Source organism: Oncorhynchus masou, chromosome 31 (genome assembly GCF_036934945.1).
Source record: "Oncorhynchus masou masou isolate Uvic2021 chromosome 31, UVic_Omas_1.1, whole genome shotgun sequence".
NCBI classification, from domain to species: Eukaryota; Metazoa; Chordata; class Actinopteri; order Salmoniformes; family Salmonidae; genus Oncorhynchus; species Oncorhynchus masou.
In genome coordinates this window covers 82,699,915-82,725,351 of record NC_088242.1, presented here as the reverse complement: position 1 = coordinate 82,725,351, position 25,437 = coordinate 82,699,915, and the positions used below count along the sequence as shown (strand labels likewise).

Genomic DNA, 25,437 nt, shown 5'->3' with positions numbered 1-25,437 from the left:
GAGATGCTGCCTACCTTCTTGTAGGTGGTCTCTCCAGACGCATCCACTCCCCTGTGGCCCATCCTCTTCCCCTGGCCTGGGAGGCCTGAGACACCAGGCAGCTGTTGGCCAGAGGATGGAGCAGAGTGATTAAGACACAGATTTAGATTTTTACTCACTTCTATGGGGTGAAAACACTAACACCACCTGATGCCTAGCTATGGGCCAGGTTTATCAAGCGTTTGCAGTGCCTGTGGGAAGTTTGCACCTGTTCTTTCCAATAGGGAACAACACATAAAAGGATGAATGAAAGGTAAACTGAATATCAATAGAAGAACGAGGACACAGGGGTCAGTTTCATGTTTTTTTTAGCTTTGATTTCGTTTGTCTTCTATTCCCGTGATAATTACAGATGCAAACTCAACACAGGTGCTACCGCTTAGTAAATATGGCACTAAAAAGCCTTGTGAGTGAACTGAGTCTCCCCCTCATGCCCATTTTCTAACCCCTCCCAGATTACACAGACAAACTGACAGGGGGCACTTCTCATCACAGGGCAGAGTGTAAAATGAAAGGGGCTTATAACACAGCACATGACCGGGGCAGTACCTAATATATGACCGGGGCAGTACCTATGAAGATTCCCACACTGCCCGCGAGCATACTGAAGCCTCTATATGAAGTGTAGTAGTAGAGAGATCACACAGCATAAGGAGTGCAGGCAGGGGGATGAAAGTAGCAGGAGATGGTGTGTGTAGCAGAACACAGACATTAGGACGGGGGTTTAAATAGAGGGCATGCCAGTCAGCTGTATTTCACAGTCATATGGGCTCAATACAAGTAAAGGTGAGTACATTACCTCAGTGATGTGTGCTTTTCTAGCAGAAAAATCTGAAAGAGAGAGAGACCGAGAGAGACAGAGACACAAAGAGAAAGAGAGAGCATTAGACCTATGAGTGATTCCATTAGTTCACATAATCAGTGTTCGAAGGAACAAAGAGGAATCCCATAGGATACACATTATGTAATAACAGTGTCAAATAACAAATGGGGGGCAGGTAGTGGAAGGAATGGTTACCAAATCAATATACCATCCATATTCTTCCTGGTAGTCTAGTCAGTACCATCTATCCCCAGCCTAGCATTTCATAAAGCCATGTGATGTGAAAACAGTGCCACATAAACAAAGGAATGGATCAGTGAGCTCTGCTGTCCTGTTCTCTTCAGCCAGCCTCAAATAGATCCATAATTGTAGCTAATTTCTCAACTCACTTAACATAATGAAGGAGTAGACTAAGAGGGGAGCGTAGACAGAGCAACACACTGCTACTGGGATGATTGAACATCAGATGCCAGGGGACTGATTTACATCAAGAGTCAAGACACTGACTGACTGAGGCGTTTAAAACTGACCAACACTGTTATTTTAGGCATGTCTATTTAAAATGATTAACACAGACAGTAAATATGCAATTGGAATGACCTAAAAAAATACATTTTCAATGAGAATGTGTTATTCACCAGCCGTGCAAAGTGTGTGATGACAGGAGGTTGTGGCTGGGAGAAGCTGCATGTTCTCTGAATTGATGTTTTACTCCTTCAAGATGCATTGCTGAAGCATGCCTACCACCAGTGGATGCAAGTTGGCGTTTATTGTCATGAATCTTGCACTGGAGGCATCTCTGCAGATTGTGGCTGTTCCAGCTAGTGACTAAAGTCATAGAATCTGATTTTAAACCTTAACCACACGCCAATGCAATCATTCTGCAAACAGGCTGGAACACTGCATAAAGAAAATACATTACATCCAACCACGCCAATGCAGATGATTAGAGCGAGGAGAGCGGAGCCTGTCCTCCTTGTTACCAGGCAGACCCCAAGGTTTTCTTCTGTTCCTGTAACCTTTATAAACAGCCCCCCTGTCATTTCGCCCTGTGAACAGTGGGGTTGTTTCCCTGTGTATCTTCTTACTAGACTAGAGCCATTTTGTTTCTGCATGCCTACAACCGTTCTTATTACACTACACCCGTTCTTATTACTCTACAGGTGTTCTTATTACGCTACAGGTGTTCTTATTACCATACACCCATTCTTATTACTCTACAGGTGTTCTTATTACTCTACACCCATTCTTATTACTCTACATCCGTCCTTATTACGCTACAGGTGTTCTTATTACCATACACCCGTTCTTATTACTCTACAGGTGTTCTTATTACTCTACACCCATTCTTATTACTCTACAGGTGTTCTTATTACTCTACAGGTGTTCTTATTACTCTACACCCATTCTTATTACTCTACAGGTGTTCTTATTACTCTACAGGTGTTCTTATTACTCTACACCCGTTCTTATTACGCTACACCCGTTCTTATTACGCTACACCCGTTCTTATTACGCTACAGGTGTTCTTATTACGCTACACCCATTCTTATTACGCTACAGGTGTTCTTATTACTCGACACCTGTTCTTATTACTCTACACCCTTTCTTATTACGCTACAGGTGTTCTTATTACTCTACACCCGTTCTTATTACGCTACAGGTGTTCTTATTACGCTACACCCATTCTTATTACGCTACAGGTGTTCTTATTACTCGACACCTGTTCTTATTACTCTACACCCTTTCTTATTACGCTACAGGTGTTCTTATTACTCTACACCCGTTCTTATTACGCTACAGGTGTTCTTATTACTCTACACCCGTTCTTATTACGCTACAGGTGTTCTTATTACTCTACACCCGTTCTTATTACGCTACAGGTGTTCTTATTACTCTACACCCGTTCTTATTACGCTACAGGTGTTCTTATTACTCTACACCCGTTCTTATTACGCTACAGGTGTTCTTATTACTCTACGCCCGTTCTTATTACGCTACAGGTGTTCTTATTACTCTACGCCCGTTCTTATTAGGCTACAGGTGTTCTTATTACTCTACACCCGTTCTTATTACGCTACAGGTGTTCTTATTACTCTACACCCGTTCTTATTACGCTACAGGTGTTCTTATTACTCTACACCCGTTCTTATTACTCTACACCCGTTCTTATTATGCTACAGGTGTTCAGCTGGAACCTGTCATTCAGGGCAGACACCCACCTGTTTTGAGCCCTAATTGTTTAGCCTGTTTTGCATGGTATTTTGGCATTAATACGGGTCACATATCAGTTTGCAAACAATGTAAAAAATTAAGAATAAATCAATAAAGCCGTCTCTTTTTTGCTTTCTTGAGTAAGAAAATGCAGGTGTTTCAGCCTAGCTTAGTGCTTTCTGTGGTGGTGGGGCAGCAAGCAGAAAATACGGAGAGTAGGGGTTGGTAATGTTCTCTCGGTGCATCGTGATTAGCTCAGTGTTCTGTCACTCATGGGGAGACCACACCACTGAATAATCTACAGTTAGAGCTCGAACATTACATTAGAAGTGCCCATCCTAGAAGGCTCAAGGTCATTGGCCACAGATAAAATGTAAAATCACATTATATCTACCATATCATTGATCATGTCAACAACATGGGCCAGAAAATGTTGAATACATTGGCCATGCTGTCAATTTAGCATTCTTCCGTGTTCAAAACAACTGGAAACTCAGATCTGGGGACTCTCAGACTTCAGTGAGTTCAAGACAACTGGGGGAAAAATGAGCTCCGACTAGGAAAATATGTTTTGAACGGTCATCTAACTCGGAATTCCAATTCGGGAACTCGGGCCTCTTTCTGAATCTCCGACCTGAAGATCCCCCCCCCCCAGAGTTCCCACTTGTATTGAAAGCACCATAAATCCAGAGAAAACCCAGACTTTGATGACCAAGTTTGATGACAAAATTTGAACACAAGAAGGACCGCCGCGTCACTGGCCTGTTCAAGTGAGCACAGCACAACAAGGTGAGTCCAAAACTGTATTGTATGCTGCTGCATAAATAGTGTAATATGCCAGGGAGATATGTACACTGTAGCTAAGAAAGTAATACAAAGTGTATGTTGTATAGTAAGCTGTTAGTAGCCTGTGTGCCTTACCCCAATAATTTGGTCCCTTTCCACATCATAACTAAGCCTACTGTTCTGACTTCATGGTGCACATGTAGCCTATAGCCTGTTTTAGAGAAATGTCATCATCAAATATTGTAAGAGCTTTCATTGTCTGCTTATACGCCCCCTTTATTTATCCTACAGTTCTGACTTGGTGTACAAGGGAGAATAATGAAGTAGATTGTCAATTGTCAGTAGAAACCACATTTGTTTAAGTAAGTCAGCCATGTTTTTTTCAAGGCAGTAAATGAGGCTGAATGAACTGTTTCACTGCCAGACAAGGCTCCACTGGTAGCCAGGTAGAGTGGTGGTAAGGATTCACTCCATGGTGGTGAAAGGAAATATCTGCTATTGGGACAGCTTTATGTGGGCCCAAACAATTTGTGGACACCATTTGTCACCATTATAGTGCAATTTGTTTATTGTTTAGTGTTGTGTAGTGGCTTTGCTGGAATGCATCAACAACAAGTAATGTGGAGTTTGCCCCACCAAGATTAACATGCTAAAATCGTCATTGCAGGTGTTATTAAGCTACAGGTTTTCAGGCATTTCTCTGTGAACCCTCCCTCTGATCATTGCTACATGCTTCTCTGGCTCCGTTCTGTTATAGTGCCTTCAAAAGGCATGGTGGTGAAAGGAGAACTTTTGTCAATTTTCCAGTTCTTTAAGAGTATGATTGCATCATTGTGTGAAGAAGACCTTGAAACCTACAAGTCAGATATGGAGCTGGACAGGTTTCCAATGGGATCTGTCAACAAACTCCTAAGGAACAACTGGCACACATATTTACAAACAAACTCCGTAAAAAAAGAAAAGTCCTCTCACTGTTAACTGCGTTTATTTTCAGCAAACTTGTGTAAATATTTGTATGAACATAACAAGATTCAACAACTGAGACATAAACTGAACAAGTTCCACAGACACGTGACTAACAGAAATGGAATAATGTGTGCCTGAACAAAAGGGGGGAGGGGGGGTCAAAATCAAAAGTAACAGTCAGTATCTGGTGTGGCCACCAGCTGCATTAAGTAGTGCACTGCGACTCCTCCTCATGGACTGCACCAGACTTGCCAGTTCTTGCTGTGAGATGTTACCCCACTCTTCCACCAAGGCACCTGCAAGTTCCCAGACATTTCTGGGGGAATGGCAATAGCCCTCACCCTCGAATCCAACAGGTCGAAGACGTGCTCAATGTGATTGAGATCCGGGCTCTTCATGGCCATGGCAGAACACTGACATTCCTGTCTTGCAGGAAATCACGCACAGAACGAGCAGTATGGCTGGTGGCATTGTCATGCTGGAGGGTCATGTCAGGAGGAGCCTGCAGGAAGGGTACCACATGAGGGAGGAGGATGTCTTCCCTGTAACACACAGCTTTGAGATTTTCTGTAATGACAACAAGCTCAGTACCGATGATGCTGTGACACACCGCCCCAGACCATGACGGACCCTCCACCTCCAAATCGATCCCGCTCCAGAGTACAGGCCTCAGTGTAACGCTCATTCCCTCGACGATAAACGCAAATCCGACCATCACCCCTGGTGAGACAAAGCCGCGACTAGTCGGTGAAGAGCACTTTTTGCCAGTCCTGTCTGGTCCAGCGACGGAGGGTTTGTGGACATTGTTGCCGGTGATATCTGGTGAGGACTTGCCGTACAACAGGCCTACAAGCCCTCAGTCCAGCCTCTCTCCGCCTATTGCGGACAGTCTGAGCACTGATCGAGAGATTGTGCATTCCTGGTGTAACTCGGGCAGTTGTTGTTGCCATCTTGTACCTGTACCGCAGGTGTGATGTTTGGATGTACCGATCCTGTGCAGGTTTTGTTACATGTGGTCTGCCACTGCGAGGACAAATCAGCTGTCTGTCCTGTTGAGCGGTCTTAAGCATCTCACAATACAGACATTGCAATTGATTGCCCTGGCAACATCTGCAGTTATCATGCCTCCTTGCAGCATGCCTAAGGCACGTTCACACAGTTGAACAGGGACCCTGGACATCTTTCTTTTGGTGTTTTTCAGAGTCAGTAGAAAGGCCACACACACACACACAAAGTCAGGAGTTCACCTTAGCCAAATACATTTTTTCACAATTCCTGACATTTAATCCTAGTACAAGTCCCCTGTCTTAGGTCAGTTAGGATCACCACTTTATTTTAAAAATGTGAAATGTAAGAAAAATAGGAGAGAGAATGATTTATTTCAGCTTTTATTTCTTTCATCACATTCACAGTGGGTCAGAAGTTTACATACACTCAATTAGCATTTGGTAGCATTGCCTTTAAATTGTTTAACTTGGGTCAAACGTTTCAGGTAGCCTGCCACAAGCTTCCCACAATAAGTTGGGTGAATTTTGGCACAATCCTCCTGACAGAGCTGGTGTAAGCCTTCTTGCTTGCAAACGCTTTTTCAGTTCTGCCCACAAAAGTTCCATAGGCTTGAGGTCAGGGCTTCGTGATGGCCACTCCAATACCTTGACTTGGTTGTCCTTAAGCCATTTTGCCACAACTTTGGAAGTATGCTTGGGGTCATTGTCCATTTGGAAGACCCATTTGCGACCAAGCTTTAACTTCCTGACTGAAGTCTTTAGATGTTGTTTCAATATATCCACATAATTTCCATCCTCATGAAGCCATCTATTTTGTGAAGTGCACGTGTCCCTCCTGCAGCAAAGCATCCCCACAAAATGATGCTGCCACGCCAGTGATTCACGGTTGGGAGGGTGTTCTTCAGCTTGCTAGCCTCCCCCTTTTCCGCCAAACATAACGATGGTCATTATGACCAAACAGTTCTATTTTTGTTTCATCAGACAAGAGGACATTTCTTCAAAAAGTAAGATCTTTGTCCCTATGTGCAGTTGCAAACCGTAGTCTGGCTTTTTTTATGGCGGTTTTGGAGCAGTGGCTTCTGCCTTAGTGAGCGGCCTTTCAGGTTATGTCGATATAGGACTCGTTTTACTGTGGATATAGATACTTTTGTACACATTTCCTCCAGCATCTTCACAAGGTCCTTTGCTGTTGTTCTTGGATTGATTTGCACTTTTCGCACCAAAGTAAGTTCATCTCCAGGAGACAGAACGCGTCTCCTTCCTGAGCGGTATGACGGCTGCGTGGTCCCATTGTTATGGCTTTCTATGTGCGAAGGAAAAGCGGACCAAAATGTGGCGTGTTGATTACGATTAATGTTTAATGACAAACATACTAAACACAAACACTACAAAACAATAAACGTAATGAACGTAACGAAAACCGAAACAGCCTATACTTGTGTAAACTAACACAGAACAAGGACATAGGACACTAAGGACAATCACCCACGAAACACTCAAAGAATATGGCTGCCTAAATATGATTCCCAATCAGAGACAACGATAAACACCTGCCTCTGATTGAGAACCACTCCAGACAGACATAGACTATGCTAGATACCCCCAATAAACCACAAACCCAATACCTAAGACAAAACACACCACAATAAACCCATGTCACACCCTGGCTTGACCAAAATAATAAAGAAAACACAAAATACTAAGACCAGGGCATGACACCCATGGTGTTTATACTTGCGTACTATTGTTTGTACAGATGAACGTGGGACCTTCAGGCGTTTGGAAATTGCTCCCAAGGATGAACCAGACTTGTGGAGGTCTACAATTTATTTTCTGAGGTCTTGCCTGATTTCATTTGATTTTCCCATGATGTCAAGCAAAGAGGCACTGAGTTTGAAGGTAGGCCTTGAAATACATCCACAGGTACACCTCCAATTGACTCAAATGATATCAATTAGCCTATCAGAAGCTTCTAAAGCCATGACAGAATTTTCTGCAATTATCCAAGCTGTTTAAAGGCACAGTCAACTTAGTGTATGTAAACTACTGACCCACTGGAATTGTGAAACAGTGAATTAAGTGCAATAATATGTCTGTAAATTTTTTTTGAAAAATTACTTGTGTCATCCACAAAGTAGATGTCCTAACCGACTTGCCAAACTATAGTTTGTTAACACATTACACACACACACACACACACACACACACACACACACACACACACACACACACACACACACACACACACACACACACTTGTGGCCAAAAGTTTTGAGAATGACAAATATTAATTTTCCCAAAGTCTGCTGCCTCAGTTTGTATGATGGCAATTTGCATAAACTCCAGAATGTTATGAAGAGTGATCAGATGAATTGCAATTAATTGCAAAGTCCCTCTTTGCCATGTAAATGAACTGAATCCCCCCAAAACATTCCCACTGCATTTCAGCCCTACCACAAAAGGACCAGCTGACATCATGTCAGTGATTCTCTCGTTAACACAGGTGTGAGTGTTGACGAGGACAAGGCTGGAGATCACTCTGTCATGCTGATTGAGTTTGAATAATAGAATAATAGACTGGAAGCTTCAAAAGGATGGTGGTGCTTGCAATTATTGTTCTTTCTCTGTCAACCATGGTTACCTGCAAGGAAACACGTGCCGTCATCATTGCTTTGCAAAAAAAGGGCTTCACAGGCAAGGATATTACTGCCAGTAAGATTGCATCTAAATCACCCATTTATCGGATCATCAAGAACTTCAAGGAGAGCGGTTCAATTGTTGTGATGAAGGCTTCAGGGCACCCAAGAAAGTCCAGCAAGCGCCTGGACCGTCTCCTAAAGTTGATTCAGCTGCGGGATCGGGGCACCACTAGTATAGAGCTTGCTCAGGAATGGCAGCGGGCAGGTGTGAGTGCATCTGCATACACAGTGAGGCGAAGACTTTTGGAGGATGGCCTGGTGTCAAGAAGGGCAGCAAAGAAGCCACTTCTCTCCAGGAAAGGTACAGGGATTGGACTGCTGAGGACTGGGGTAAAGTCTGGGGTAATTTCCACTGATGAATCCCCTTTCCGATTGTTTGGGGCATCCGGAAAAAAGCTTGTCCAGAGAAGACAAGGTGAGCGCTACCATCAGTCCTGTGTCATGCCAACAGTAAAGCATCGTGAGACCATTCATGTGTGGGGTTGCTTCTCTGCCAAGGGAGTGAGCTCACTCACAATTTTGCCTAAGAACACCGCCATGAATAAAGATTGGTACCAACACATCCTCTGAAAGCAACGTCTCCCAACCATCCAGGAACAGTTTGGTGACGAACAATGCCCTTTCCAGCATGATGGAGCACCTTGCCATAAGGCAAAAGTGATAACTAAGTGGCCTGGGGAACAAAACATTGATATTTTGGGTCCATGGCCAGGAAACTCCCCAGACCTTAATCCCATTGAGAACTTCGGTGAGTAAGTTTATAAGGAAGTGAATTGGAGATGTTGTACCCACTGTGACTATTTAAACCTACTCTAACCAGAATCCGTGGATAGATGGCAGCATTCGCAGAAAACTGAAAGCACAAACCACTGTATATAACCATGGAAAGATGACTGGGAATATAGCCGAATATAAACAGTGTAGTTATTCCCGCCACAAGGAAATCAAACAATCAAAATGTCAGTACAGAGACAAAGTGGAGTCGCAATTCAACGGCTCAGACAAGTGGCAGGGTCTACAGGCAATTACAGACTACAAAAAGAAACCCAGCCATGTCACAGACACCGATGTCTTGCTTCCAGACAAACTAAACACCTTCTTTGCCCACTTTGAGGATAATACAGTGCCACCGAAGTGGCCCGCTACCGAGGACTGCGGGCCCTCCTCTCCTTCTCCGTGGCCGACGTAAGACATTTAAACGTGTTAACCCTCGCAAGGCTACTGGCCCAGACGAAATTGCTAGCCGCATCCTCAGAGCATGCGCAGACCAGCTGGCTGGTGTGTTTACATACATATTCAATCTCTCCCTATCCTAGTCTGCTGTCCCCACATGCTTCAAGATGGGTACAGGAACAATGGTGGCCAAGAAGGCAAAGATAACTGAACTAAATGACTATTGCCCCCTAGCACTCACTTCTATCATCATGAAGTGCTTTGAGAGGATTCTTTTCACCTCCACCTTGCCTGCCACCCTAGGCCCACTTCAGTTTGCATACCGCCCCAACAGGTCCACAGACGATGCAATCGTCATCACACTGCACACTGCCCTATCCCATCTGGACAAGAGGAATACCTATGTAAGAATGCTGTTCATTGACTACAGCTCAGCATTCAACACCATAGTACCCTCCAAGCTCATCATTAAGCTTGAGGACCTGAGCCTCACACCCGCCCTGTGCAATTGGGTCCTGGACTTTGACGGGCCGCCCCCAGGTGGTGACGGTAGGAAACAACATCTCCACTTTGCTGATCCTCAACACTGGTGCCACACAAGGGTGCATGCTCAGCATGACTGCATGGCTTTGCATGCCTCCAACTCAATCATTCATTTTGCAGATGACACAACAGTAGTGTGCTTGATTACCAACAACGTGAGACAGACTACAGGGAGGTGGTGAGGGCACATTACATGAGGAGTGAGGTGTCAGGAAAACAACCTCACTCAACGTCAACAAAACAAAAGGAGATTATTGTGGACTTCAGGAAACAGCATTGATGGGACAGCAGTGGAGAAGGTGGAAAGTTTTAAGTTCCTCGGCGTACACATCACGGACAAACTGAAATGGCCCACCCACAGAGACAGTGTGGTGAAGAAGACACAACAGTGCCTCTTCAACCTCAGGAGGCTGAAGAAATTTGGCTTGTCAGCTAAAACCCTCAAACCTTTACAGATGCACCATTGAGAGCATGACATCCTCCGATACACAACCCAACCAAGCCGCACTGCTTCTTTACACAGCTCGCATCCAACCCGGAAGCCAGCAGGACCAATGTGTCAGAGGAAACACCGTGCACTTGGCAACCTTGGTTAGCGCACTGCGCCCGGCCCGGCACATGAGTCGCTGGTCCCTATCTGCCAAACCCTCCCTAACCCGGACTACGCTAGGCCAATTGTGCGTCGCCCCACGGACCTCCCTGTCGCGGCCGGTTACGACAGAGCCTGGGCGCAAACCCAGAGTCTCTGATGGCACAGCTGTAGTACAGCGCCCTTAACCACTGCACCACCCGGGAGGCCCTATCATTTGTTTTTCAACAGGACAATGAGACAACACAGCTCCAGACTGTGTAAAGGCTATTTGACCAAGAAGGAGAGTGATGGTGTCATGTCTTGTTATGTCTGTTCCTGTCCTTTCTCTTCATTCTCTCTCTCTGCTGGTCTTTTTTGGTTACCTTCTCTGTCTCTCATTCCTCAGCTGTTCTACATTTCCCCTAACTAGCTCATTCTCTCTTTCCCCACCTGTTCTCTCTTCCCCCTCTGATTAGGTCTCTATTTCTTTCTCTGTTCCTGCTACTTTCAGTGTCTGATTCTTATTTGTGTTTTTGATGCCAGAAGCAAGCTGTCGTCTCGTTTGCTTCCACCTTGTCCTGTCCTGTCGGAGTCTGCCTGGCAGGAGAATCCTGCACTATACTAACGTTCTTTTGTTCCGCTGACAACGTTGGAAGAGGATTTATGCCATTCCTGTATTTTCATTAAAGAACTCTGTTTTCTGTTAAAACCGCTTTTGGGTCTTCACTCAAGTTCATAACAGAAGAATCAGACCAAGAATGGACCCAGCGGCTCCGGACCCTTTTCACTCCGCCGTCGAGATCCAGGGAGCGATGCTAGGCAGACACGAGGAGGAATTGTCTGCTGCTCAACATGCCGTTGAGACCCTGGCCGTCCAAGTCTCCGACCTCACAAGACGGGTTCACCAACTCCACCTCGATCCTCCGCCCACTTCCAGGGTTTCCGAGTCGCCGGAGCCCAGGATCAACAACCCGCCGTGTTACTCTGGGGAGCCCACTGAGTGCCGCTCATTCCTCACTCAGTGTGATGTGGTGTTCTCTCTCCAGCCCAACACTTACTCCAGGAGCGCAGCCCGCATCGCCTACGTCATTTCTCTCCTTACCGGACGGGCGCGTGAGTGGGGCACGGCAGTCTGGGAGGCGAGGGCTGAGTGTATTAACCAGTATCAGGACTTTAAGGAGGAGATGATACGGGTTTTTGACCGTTCTGTTTTTGGCGAGGAGGCTTCCCGGGCCCTGTCTTCCCTATGTCAGGGGAATAGATCCATAACGGATTATTCTATTGAGTTTCGCACTCTCGCTGCCTCTAGTGACTGGAACCCGGCTTTGCTCGCTCGTTTTCTGGAGGACTCCACGTCGAGGTTAAGGATGAGATCCTCTCCCGGGAGGTTCCTTCCAGTCTGGACTCCTTAATAGCTCTCGCTATTCGCATAGAGCTTTGATCTTCGTCGCCGAGCTCGTGGAAAGGAGCTCACGTTCTCCGTTGCTCCCCTCTCCACATCACTGCCACCTGCCGCATCACTGCCACCCTCCTCCGCCGGCTCGGATGCTGAGCCTATGCAGCTGGGGGTTGCATCTCGGCCAAGGAGAGGGAACGGAGAATCACCAAACTGCGGCTCCGCTGGTCATTTTGTCACCTCATGTCCAGTAAAAGGCCAGAGCTCATCAGTAAGAGGAGGGCTACTGGTGATGGCCTCTCCTTCTGGATCACGCACTACCTTTCCGGTCCATCTCCGCTGGCCCGGTTCATCTGCTTCCTGCAGTGCCTTGATAGACTCTGGGGCGGAGGGCTGTTTTATGGACGAGACCTGGGCTCGGGAACATGACATTCCTCTCAGACAGTTAGGGAGCCCAGGGCCTTGTTCGCTTTAGATGGTAGTTCTCTCCCCAAGATTCAGCGTGAGACGCTGCCTTTAACCCTCACTGTCTCTGGTAATCATAGCGAAACCATTTCTTTTTTAATTTTTCGTTCACCTTTTACACCTGTTGTTTTGGGTCATCCCTGGCTAGTGCGCCATAACCCTTCTATTAATTGGTCTAGTAATACTATCCTATCCTGGAATGTTTCTTGTCATGTAACCTGTTTAATGTCTGCTATCCCTCCTGTTTCCTCTGTCTCTTCTTCACAGGAGGAGCCTGGCGATTTGACAGGGGTGCCGGAGGAGTATCACGATCTGCGCACGGTGTTCAGTCGTTCCAAGGCCACTTCTCTCCCTCCACACCGGTCGTATGACTGTAGTATTGATCTCCTTCCGGGAACTACTCCCCCGGGTAGATTATACTCTCTGTCGGCTCCCGAACGTAAGGCTCTCGAGGATTATTTGTCGGTTTCGCTCGACGCCGGTACCCTCCTCCTCCTCCCCCGCCGGAGCTGGGTTTTTTTTTTTGTTCAGAAGAAGGACGGGTCCCTGCGCCCATGCGTGGATTATCGAGGGCTGAATGACATAACTGTTAAGAATCGTTATCCGCTTCCTCTTATGTCTTCAGCCTTCGAGATCCTGCAGGGAGCCAGGTTTTTCACCAAATTGGACCTTCGTAACGCCTACCATCTCGTGCGCATCAGGGAGGGGGACGAGTGGAAGACAACACTCCGTTAGGGCACTTTGAATACCGGGTTCTTCCTTTCGGCCTCGTTAACGCTCCAGCTGTCTTTCAGGCACTAGTTAACGACGTCCTGAGAGACATGCTGAACATTTTTGTTTTCACATGGACCTGATTTTTTCACCGTCTCTCTCGATTCATGTTCAGCACGTGCGCCCGTCCTCAGCGCCTTTTGGAGAACTGTCTTTATGTGAAGGCTGAGAAGTGCACTTTTCATGCCGCCTCTGTCCCTTTTCTCGGTTCCGTTATTTCCGCTGAGGGCATTAAGATGGATCCCGCTAAGGTCCAGGCTGTCATTGATTGGCCCGTTCCTAAGTCACGCGTCGAGCTGCAGCGCTTTCTGGGCTTCGCTAATTTCTACCGTCGTTTCATCCGTAATTTCGGTCAGGTGGCAGCTCCTCTCACAGCCCTTACTTCTGTTAAGACGTGCTTTAAGTGGTCCGTTTCCGCCCAGGGAGCTTTTGATCTTCTTAAGAATCGTTTTACATCCGCACCTATTCTTGTTACACCTGACATCTCTAGACAGTTTGTTGTTGAGGTTGACGCGTCAGAGGTGGGCGTGGGAGCCATTCTTTCTCAGCAAGGTCCATCCTTGCGCGTTTTTCTCTCATCGCTTATCGCCGTCCAGACGTAACTATGATGTTGGTAATCGCAACTGCTCGCCATCCGCTTAGCCCTAGGCGAATGGCGACAGTGGTTGGAGGGGCGACCGTTCCTTTTGTCGTTTGGACTGACCATAGGAACCTTGAGTACATCCGTTCAGCCAAACGACTTAATGCGCGTCAGGCTCGTTGGGCTCTGTTTTTCGCTCGTTTCGAGTTTGTTATTTCTTATCGTCCGGGCTCAAAAAACACCAAACCTGATGCTTTATCTCGTCTCTTCAGTTCTTCTGAGGTCTCCACCGACACCGATGGGATTCTCCCTGAGGGGCGTGTTGTCGGGTTGACTGTCTGGGGAATTGAGAGGCAGGTAAAGCAAGCACTCGCTCACACTCCGTCGCCGAGCTTGTCCTAGGAACCTTCTGTTCGTTCCCGTTCCTACTCGTCCGGCCGTTCTTCAGTGGGCCCACTCTGCCAAGTTAGCCGGCCACCCCGGCGTTCGGGTACGCTTGGCCAGCGTTTCTGGTGGCCCACTCGGGAACGTGACGCGCGTCGATTTGTCGCCGCTTGTTCGGTCTGCGCGCAGACTAAATCTGGGAACTCTCCTCCTGCCGGCCGTCTCAGACCGCTTCCCATTCCCTCTCGACCGTGGTCTCACATCGCTTTAGATTTTGTCACCGGACTGCCTTCATCAGCGGGAGGACAGTTATTCTTACGGTTGTCGATAGATTCTCTAAGGCGGCTCATTTCATTCCTCTCGATAAGCTCCCTTCTGCTAAGGAGACGGCTCAGATCATTATCGAGAATGTTTTCCAATGGCCTTCCGTCTGACGTCGTTTCCGACAGAGGTCCGCAGTTCACGTCTCAATTTTGGAGGGAGTTTTGCCGTTTGATTGGGGCTTCCGTCAGTCTCTCGTCCGGCTTTCATCCCCAGTCTAACGGTCAAGCCGAACGGGCCAATCAGACTGTTGGTCGCATTTTACGCAGTCTTTCTTTTCGTAACCCTGCGTCTTGGTCAGAACAGCTCCCTGGGCAGAGTACGCCCACAACTCGCTTCCCTCGTCTGCTACCGGTCTATCCCCTTTTCAGTGTAGCCTCGGGTACCAGCCTCCGCTGTTCTCATCTCAGCTCGCCGAGTCCTGCGTCCCCTCCGCTCAGGCTTTTGTCCAGCGTTGCGAGCGCACCTGGAAGGGGGTCAGGTCGGCACTTTGCCGTAATAGGGCGCAGACTGTGAGGGCCGCTAATAGCGTAGGACCAAGAGTCCTAGATATTGTTGCGGTCAGTTCTCCACTCAGAACCTTCCCCTTAAGACAGCTTCTCGCAAGTTGGCCCCGCGGTTCATTGGTCCGTTCCGTATTTCCCAGGTCATTAATCCTGTCGCAGTGCGACTTCTTCTCCACTTCGTCGCGTTCACCCGGTCTTCCATGTCTCCTGTGTTAAGCCCGTTCTTCGCGCCCCCGCTCGTCCCTCCCCCCATCCTTGTCGAGGCGCACCCATCTACAGGGTTCGTAAGATTTTGGACATGCGCCCTCGGGGCCGTGGTCATCAGTACCTAGTGGATTGGGAGGGGTACGGTCCTGAGGAGAGGAGTTGGGTTCCCTCTCGGGACGTGCTGGACCGTTCGCTGATCGATGATTTCCTCCGTTGCCGCCAGGTTTCCTCCTCGAGTGCGCCAGGAGGCGCTCGGTGAGTGGGGGGGTACTGTCATGTCTTGTTATGTCTGTTCCTGTCCTTTCTCTTCATTCTCTCTCTCTGCTGGTCTTTTTTGGTTACCTTCTCTGTCTCTCATTCCTCAGCTGTTCTACATTTCCCCTAACTAGCTCATTCTCTCTTTCCCCACCTGTTCTCTCTTCCCCCTCTGATTAGGTCTCTATTTCTTTCTCTGTTCCTGCTACTTTCAGTGTCTGATTCTTATTTGTGTTTTTTGATGCCAGAAGCAAGCTGTCGTCTCGTTTGCTTCCACCTTGTCCTGTCCTGTCGGAGTCTGCCTGGCAGGAGAATCCTGCACTATACTAACGTTCTTTTGTTCCGCTGACAACGTTGGAAGAGGATTTATGCCATTCCTGTATTTTCATTAAAGAACTCTGTTTTCTGTTAAAACCGCTTTTGGGTCTTCACTCAAGTTCATAACAGATGGAGTGCTGCATCAATGACCTGGCCTCCACAATCACCCGACTTCAACCCAATTGAGGTGGTTTTGGATGAGTTGGGTGGCAGAGTGAAGAAAAAGTGGCCAACAAGTGCTCAGCATATGTGGGAACTCCTTCAAGACTGTTGGAAAAGCATTCCAGGTGAAGCTGGTTGAAAGAATGCCAAGAGTGTGTAAAGCTGACATCAAGGCAAAGGGTGGCTATTTGAAGAATCTCAAATATATTTAGATTTGTTTAACACTTTTTTGCTTACTACATGATTCCATACGTATTATTTCATTGTTCTGATGTGTTCACTATTATTCTACAACATAGAAAATAATCCAAATATAGAAAAACCCTTGAATGAGTAGGTGTGTCCGAACTTTTGATTGGTACTGTTTTTTAATTCCTTTTTTTATTACCCTATATTATTTTCCCCTAACCATACCACCCCTCCCCTAATTGGACTAAACTAATGGACAGCACTTAGGCTTCTACTTCCAGTTTACACATTCTATATACATTTTACAGACACAGTTGGCTTGTTTTTAGTCCCATCCTTCAGCTACCCTCAACCCCTCCCATCTATCTCTGAAGACAATCCAGTTTTGATTGGAGTACAGATTAATTTATGGGGAAATATACAAATGTTTTTGAGAAAAATACAATGCAATTTTATTGAGTAAATGTATTTCTTGGTTCTCTTCATGTTAAGAGAAAAAAACTTTGTTGTTTGTCGATGTAAAAATCTGGGTCTGCAGAATTTATGGTGGAAAAAATTGGTTTCCCATAAATTCGGGCGGAACAAATGGTATCTCCGCTGAAAATGTATGAACACCACTGGTCTTGTCAGTAAACAGTGTCAATAACATGTCAGAACCAGTTGGGACCATCACAATATACAGTCCATTCGGAAAGTATTCAGACCCTTTCCTTTTTCCACAGTTTGTTACGTTACAGCCTTATTCTAATGTGGATTCAATAGTTTTTGTTCTCATCAATCTACACACAAAACCCCATAATGACAAATCAAAAACATTTTTTCAAATGTATAAAATAAAAAATAATAATAATAAGTATTCAGACCCTTTTCTCTGAGACTCAAAATTGAGCTCAGGTGCATCCTGTTTCCATTAATCATCCTTAAAAAGTTTCTACAACTTGGAGTCTACCTGTGGTAAATTCAATTGATTGGACATGATTTGGAAAGGCACACAACTGTCTATACAAGGCCCAACAGTTGACAGTGCATGTCAGAGCAAAAACCAAGTCATGAGTTGTTGAAGGAATTATGCATAGAGCTCCGAGACAGGATTGTGTCGAGGCACAGATCTGTGGAAGGCGTCGCAGAACATTTCTGCAGCATTTAAGGTCCCCAAGAACATAGTGGCTTCCATCATTCAAGATTGGAACCAGCAAGACTCTTCCTAGAGCTGTCGGCCTGGCCAAACTGAGCAATCAGGGGAGAAGGCCCTTGGTCAGGGAGGTGATCAAGAACCCGATGTTCACTATGACAGAGCTTCAGAGTTCCTCTGTGGAGATGGGAGAACCTTCCAGAAGGACAACCATCTCTGCAGCACTCCACCAATTAGGCCTTGACGATAGAGTAGCCAGACAGAAGCAACTCCTCACAGCCTGCTTGATGTTTGACAAAAGGCACCTGAAGGACTCCGAGACCTTGAGCAACATGATTCTCTGGTCTGATGAAACCAAGATTGAACTCTTTGGCCTGAATGCCAAGCGTCACGTCTGGAGGAAACCTGGCACCATCTCTATGGTGAAGCATGGTGGTGGCAGCATCATGCTGTGAGGATGTTTTTCAGTTGCAGGAACTGGAAGACTAGTCAGGGTTGAGGGAAAGATGAACGGAGCAAAGTACAGAGAGATCCTTGATGAAAAACTCATGCAGAATGCTCAGAACCCCAACAGGACAACAACCCTAAGCACACAGCCAAGACAACGCAGGAATGGCTTCGGGACAAGTCTCTGAATGTTCTTGAGTGGCCCAGCCAGAGCCTGGAATGGAACCCAATCAAAAATCTTTGGAGAGACTTGAAATTAGCTGCAGCGATGCTCCCCATGCAAACTGACACAAGCTTGAGAGGATCTGCAGAGAAGAAATGGGAGAAACTCCCCAAACGCATGTGTGCCAAGCTTGTAGCATCATACCCAAGAACAGTCGAGGCTGTAATCGCTGCCAAAGGTGCTTCAACAAAGTACTGAGTAAAAGATCTGACTACTTATGTAAATGTGATAAATATTATTCCAATGTTTTTTACATTTCTCGTACCTGTTTTTGCTTTGACATTATGGGGTATTGTGTGAAGATTTATGAGAAGGAAAAAAACTATTTAATCAATTTTAGAATCAGGATGTAATGTAACTAAATGTGGAAAAAAATCAAGGGGTCTGAATACTTTTTGAATGCACTGTAGTACAGCCACCAAACCTGTATAGGGAGAATGAGCAAATATAGAATACTCATCACAATAAATACCAACCACTCCTGGGAAGTACTAAGCAGATCAGGTAATCTGCTCACATGTTTACCACACATAGCTTCTAGCAGCAAGTCCATAGTAGTGGATGACAGGGAGAGACGGAGGGACTCATGGGACAAAGGCATTTTGAAGTTGTCCTGTCCTGTCCTCCCTCCCCCCTCTCTCTCTCTCTCTTCTCTCTCTCCCCTCCCCCTCCCCCTGCTCCCCTCTCTCTCTCTCTCCCTCCCCCTCGCTCTCTCTCTCATTTCCATGTGCGTCAGTCACCTGCCTCAGGGTGACTCCCTCAGGGCCCCCTGGCGGCCATCAACTAAATTAGTTCTCTCCCGTTCCTCTCCCTTCCTCCGCATTTCCACACCCAAGTGTCGGAAATTAACAGACCCGGGGAAAATGAACAAGCTTACTGTGTGTGATAGTTCAGCTCACTTCAACTGAGAAATGTTTTATACACCTATTCTTGCTATGGGTTTGCAGTATGGATAATTTACATGGTAAATTGTAGAGACTTAACATCTCATTCACATCTAATGTGTTAGTGACAATTATTCCTCTAGAACACCTGGCCCTTCTCTCTCAGACGTCAATGGAAGATGGCTGTATTGTACTTTAGTGCCGGCTGTTGGCTCTCATGCAATCATCCTCACAAACAAAGCCAAATCATCCCAGACGTGACTGCACCCGCTCCCCTTCTTCACTCCCCATTCCCTGGTTTCCATGACTCCCCAATTGAGGTCAACTGGCTTTTTATGACTATGCACGTGTGCCTGGAATCAACAGACACATGCTGCCTTCGTTCCAAATTAAATCTAATTTTATTTATCACATGCTTACTTACAAGCCCTTAACCAACGGTGCAGTTCAATAAATAAAGTACAAATAAAAAGTAACACTAAATCAGGGCATTTATTTGAACACAGGAGCAAACAGAGATCATAGCCAATCCAGAATAAACAAAGACAAAACAATAAACAAAATGACCATGTATCAATAAAGAGGATAGTGTACAGCCGAACCAATACTGTGACCTCGCCTCACATTGTCCGTGTGTAACTGCGAAACCTCGCTATATAAGCCAAACTGGGATATTTTTAGATGCTGCTATGATTGAAACAAGTGGATTGAGTGCATCTGCATCATATGTTCTGAGTGCTGATTATCCATGTGTCAGTCTGACCTAGTTCAGATCAATGGGATAGGTCCCCAGAGCTGCTTAAGGACTGTCGGCTAGGTCTCGCAGGTTGCTCTAACTATTGATTTGGTTGATTGTCTTCAGAACAATCTAGACAAGCCTGTTTGGTTTATTGGATTTTAAGAGTACACCTGGAATGACATTCTGGCTCTGAAATCAATGAATGGAGAGAATAACTCAATAAAAAGTTTAACACAGAGAAAGATACAGCATTTCCCCAATTGTTTACACACAAAAATTGGAACTTGAAACCTGAAACTCATGTACCAAATCCTTGAACCAAGTCTGAAAAATTGCAAGCACAATTCCTGCTTCACACTCAGTTTTCAATTCTATATCACACTTTTTGCAAAACACTACACACAGTTCTCTATATTAGGCACAACATTCAAAAATAAAATATCTTAAGTCCCTGTTTTGGAGGAAAATGGAAGTCAATGGTGAAGCAAGAGCTAGAGGTGAAGGAGTGAGAGTAAGGGGAGGAAGAGGAAGGACAGTTGTCTCAGATGAGATCAGGGCCACATTGGTTGACTATGTGCTCAACCATGGATCGAGTATGAGGGAGGCTGGGCAGAGAGTTCAGTCCAACCTGAGCTGCTACACAGTTGCATCTATCATCCGTACATTCAGAAATGAGAACCGGTAAGTTACTTACCATCTATGCTCTTTATGTATGTATACTGTAGTCTGACATATCAGTAGGCCTTTGTTACTCAGTGATTGTTGGCCTATGTCATTTCATATGGAAAGAAAATAGATTATTTTAGCTTACTGTAACTAATCATATCATATTTGTGGATCTTCTGCAGAACTGAGAGACGGCCAGGCCATGGTGGAAGACACCGGCTGTTCACACCAGAACTGAGAGACGGCCAGGCCATGGTGGAAGACACCGGCTGTTCACACCAGAACTCAGAGACGGCCAGGCCATGGTGGAAGACACCGGCTGTTCACACCAGAACTCAGAGACGGCCAGGCCATGGTGGAAGACACCGGCTGTTCACACCAGAACTCAGAGACGGCCAGGCCATGGTGGAAGACACCGGCTGTTCACACCAGAACTCAGAGACGGCCAGGCCATGGTGGAAGACACCGGCTGTTCACACCAGAACTGAGAGACGGCCAGGCCATGGTGGAAGACACCGGCTGTTCACACCAGAACTGAGAGACGGCCAGGCCATGGTGGAAGACACCGGCTGTTCACACCAGAACTGAGAGACGGCCAGGCCATGGTGGAAGACACCGGCTGTTCACACCAGAACTGAGAGACGGCCAGGCCATGGTGGAAGACACCGGCTGTTCACACCAGAACAGAGAGACGGCCAGGCCATGGTGGAAGACACCGGCTGTTCACACCAGAACAGAGAGACGGCCAGGCCATGGTGGAAGACACCGGCTGTTCACACCAGAACAGAGAGACGGCCAGGCCATGGTGGAAGACACCGGCTGTTCACACCAGAACTGAGAGACGGCCAGGCCATGGTGGAAGACACCGGCTGTTCACACCAGAACTGAGAGACGGCCAGGCCATGGTGGAAGACACCGGCTGTTCACACCAGAACTGAGAGACGGCCAGGCCATGGTGGAAGACACCGGCTGTTCACACCAGAACTGAGAGACGGCCAGGCCATGGTGGAAGACACCGGCTGTTCACACCAGAACTGAGAGACGGCCAGGCCATGGTGGAAGACACCGGCTGTTCACACCAGAACTGAGACGGCCAGGCCATGGTGGAAGACACAGGCTGTGAGACGGCCAGGCCATGGTGGAAGACACCGGCTGTTCACACCAGAACAGAGACGGCCAGGCCATGGTGGAAGACACCGGCTGTTCACACCAGAACTGAGAGACGGCCAGGCCATGGTGGAAGACACCGGCTGTTCACACCAGAACTGAGAGACGGCCAGGCCATGGTGGAAGACACCGGCTGTTCACACCAGAACTGAGAGACGGCCAGGCCATGGTGGAAGACACCGGCTGTTCACACCAGAACAGAGAGACGGCCAGGCCATGGTGGAAGACACCGGCTGTTCACACCAGAACAGGAGACCGCTATTGTGAACATGGTGGTGGCGAACAATACCATCAGACTAGGAGAAATCCAGAACCACATAATTGCAGACAACACAATATTCAATAACATTCACCAGGTGGGCTTGTCTACATTGGACCGTGTATTACAGCACAACCGAATCCAGATGAAACAGGTCTACAGGGTGCCATTTGAGCGGAACTCAGAGAGGGTTAAAGAACAGTGCTATGAATATGTGCAAGTAAGTACTATACTGTGAATCTACTATCCTATCAGCACTGTACAGACACATTACAGTACTGTAATCCAGTGTATTGTGCCTCACCATATTGACTGCTCTAGGTCTATGTCACATATTGTCTTGTTGTCTGATTCAGAGTCTTGGAGCTGGATGCCGTTGTAATTCAGCACGTTTGTATATACATTGATGAGGCTGGCTTCAACCTAGCCAAAAGATGGGGACGGAACATTATTGGCCACCGTGCCACAGTGAATGTCCCTGTACAGCGTGGAGGGAATATCACCACATGCGCAGCCATTACCCAGCAAGGCGTCCTCCATCACCATGCCAACCTTGGTTTACAACATGTTTACAACACCGCCATTCCACCTTCCTGGACACACGACATCATCATTCCAGCCGTGCAGATGGATGGACCAGAGCAGCCCATGTATGTTGTCATCTGAGACAACGTGAGTTTCCACCGTGCTGCTCTGGTCTGCAACTGGTTCATCGACCACCCACAATGTATTGTTCTATACCTCCCATCACATTCCCCATTACGAAACCCAATTGAAGAGGTTTTTTTCGACATGGCGATGGAAGGTGTATGTGGTGAAGTTGATGTGGGGGCTTTTGGCGTCTGGATCCGTCACTCCAGAAGATTCTTTCCCCGCAGTTTAGCCAGTGAGAACATGGCTTGTGATGTAGATGAGGTGCTGTTTAGCCAGGGAGAACATGGCTTGTGATGTAGATGAGGTGCTGTTTAGCCAGGGAGAACATGGCTTGTGATGTAGATGAGGTGCTGTTTAGCCAGGGAGAACATGGCTTGTGATGTAGATGAGGTGCTGTTTAGCCAGGGAGAACATGGCTTGTGATGTAGATGAGGTGCTGTGGCCAGACCAATTTTTTTTCTTACATTTTGCATGTGTTTTGGTGTTAAGAGTTTTGAAAGAAAGAGCCACTTTCATTTTTGTATAGAAAACCCTTTATCTGACTGAATGTTTTTCTCCTGTTGGGTAGGGAGTGTTACATGCGTACAGGAACAAGTGTTCAAAAATACTGCATTTTGGAAATAAATGACAATATTTTATTTGTTACTGTATTGCATTTGTGTGTGTTTATTTATGTATATTTGAGTAGGTATACATTACTGTAACAATCTTTACAACCAGTTACAGTGTAACACTGAAAATCCAAAAGGCTGGGATATTCATAGTAGTGTTTTGTATTGAGCACATCATAAACCTACTGCTGGGATATTCATAGTAGTATTTTGTGTTGAGCACATCATAAACCTACTGCTGGGATATTCATAGTAGTATTTTGTGTTGAGCACATCATAAACCTACTGCTGGGATATTCATAGTAGTATTTTGTGTTGAGCACATCATAAACCTACTGCAGGGATATTCATAGTAATGTTTTGTGTTGAGCACATCATAAAACTACTGCTGGAATATTCCTAGTAGTATTTTGTGTTGAGCACATCATAAACCTACTGCTGGAATATTCATAGTAGTATTTTGTGTTGAGCACATCATAAACCTACTGCTGGAATATTCATAGTAGTATTTTGTGTTGAGCACATCATAAAACTACTGCTGGGATATTCATAGTAGTGTTTTGTGTTGAGCACATCATAAACCTACTGCTGGGATATTCATAGTAGTGTTTTGTATTGAGCACATCATAAACCTACTGCTGGAATATTCATAGTAGTGTTTTGTATTGAGCACATCATAAAACTACTGCTGGGATATTCATAGTAGTGTTTTGTGTTGAGCACATCATAAACCTACTGCTGGAATATTCATAGTAGTGTTTTGTATTGAGCACATCATAAAACTACTGCTGGGATATTCATAGTAGTATTTTGTATTGAGCACATCATAAAACTACTGCTGGGATATTCATAGTAGTGTTTTGTGTTGAGCACATCATAAACCTACTGCTGGAATATTCATAGTAGTATTTTGTGTTGAGCACATCATAAACCTACTGCTGGGATATTCATAGTAGTATTTTGTGTTCTCGCGATACATGGCCCCATCCATTCTCCCCTCAATACGGTGCGAGTGGAGTTTAGACCAAAAAGCTCTATTTTTGACCAAAACACATGACCTCCCATTCCCCCTCTGGATCATCCTGATGGTCATCGGCAAACTTCAGACAGGCCTGGACATGCACTGGCTTGAGCAGGGGGACCTTGCGTGCGCTGCAGGATTTTAATCCATGACGGCGTAGTGTGTTACTAATGGTTTTCTTTGAGACTGTGGTCCCAGCTCTCTTCAGGTCATTGACCAGGTCCTGCCGTGTAGTTCTGGGCTGATCCCTCACATTCCTCATGATCATGGATGCCTCACGAGGTGAGATCTTGCATGGAGCCCCAGACCGTCATCTTGAACTTATTCCATTTTCTAATAATTGCACCAACAGTTGTTGCCTTCTCACCAAGCTGCTTGCCTCTTGTCCTGTAGCCCATCCCAGCCTTGTGCAGGCCTACAATTTTATCCCTGATGTCCTTACACAGCTCTCTGGTCTTGGTCATTGTGGAGAGATTAGGGTCTGTTTGATTGAGTGTGCGGACAGGTGTCTTTCATACAGGTAACGAGTTCAAACAGGTGCAGTTAATACAGGTAATGAGTGGAGAATAGGAGGGCTTCTTAAAGAAAAACTAACAGATCTGTGAGAGACGGAATTCTTGCTGTTTGGTAGGTGATCAAATACTTATGTCATGCAATAAAATGCAAATTAATTACTTAAAAATCATAGTGTGATTTTCTGGATTTTTGTTTTAGATTCCATCGCTCACAGTTGAAGTGTACCTATGATAAAAAAAATTGACCTCTACATGCTTTGTAAGTAGGAAAACCTGCAAAATCAGCAGTATATCAAATACTTGTTTTCCCCACTGTAGGTGTTCCTTTTGTCCAGGTGAGAAAGGGTGGTGTGGAGTGCGATTGAGATTGCATCATATGTGGATCTGTTGGGGCGGTATGCGAATTGGAGTGGGTCTAGGGTGTCTAGGAGGATGCTGTTGATGTGAGCCATGACCAGCCTTTCAAAGCACTTCATGGCTACCGACGTGAGTGTCACTGATTGTTTAATGGGTAAGGTAAACGAAAACCATGTGCCTTTAAGACAGCAGAGAAATGTCACACACAAAATGTAGATTTTTTTGCTTGTGTTTTCAGTGTAAGTAGGACTTTATTTTTCTCATTAATATGTGCCTTTCGGTTAGGCCAACACAATAGCAGGGCAACAGAATTAACTTTGGAGAAGAACTAGGCCTGTATGTTGTTAAGTATTGAATCTACGGAAGGCAATGAGCCAGCGCAAACGC

The 25,437-nt window shown here is 46.1% G+C and overlaps 1 protein-coding gene across 3 annotated transcripts in view; it reads right to left on the bottom strand.

Moving 5' to 3' along the window:
• The window catches only part of LOC135524568 (phosphatidylinositol 4-phosphate 5-kinase type-1 gamma-like), a 102,277-nt gene that overhangs the window by 54,851 nt on the left and 21,989 nt on the right, over positions 1 to 25,437 (bottom strand). For all 3 annotated transcript variants that reach the window (XM_064952227.1, XM_064952229.1, XM_064952228.1), the window contains exons 2-3: positions 839 to 870; positions 15 to 101 (exon numbers count right to left, since the gene is read on the bottom strand). In XM_064952227.1, the coding sequence (XP_064808299.1) occupies positions 15 to 101; positions 839 to 870 (119 nt within the window). The remainder of the gene's footprint in view (positions 1 to 14; positions 102 to 838; positions 871 to 25,437) is intronic.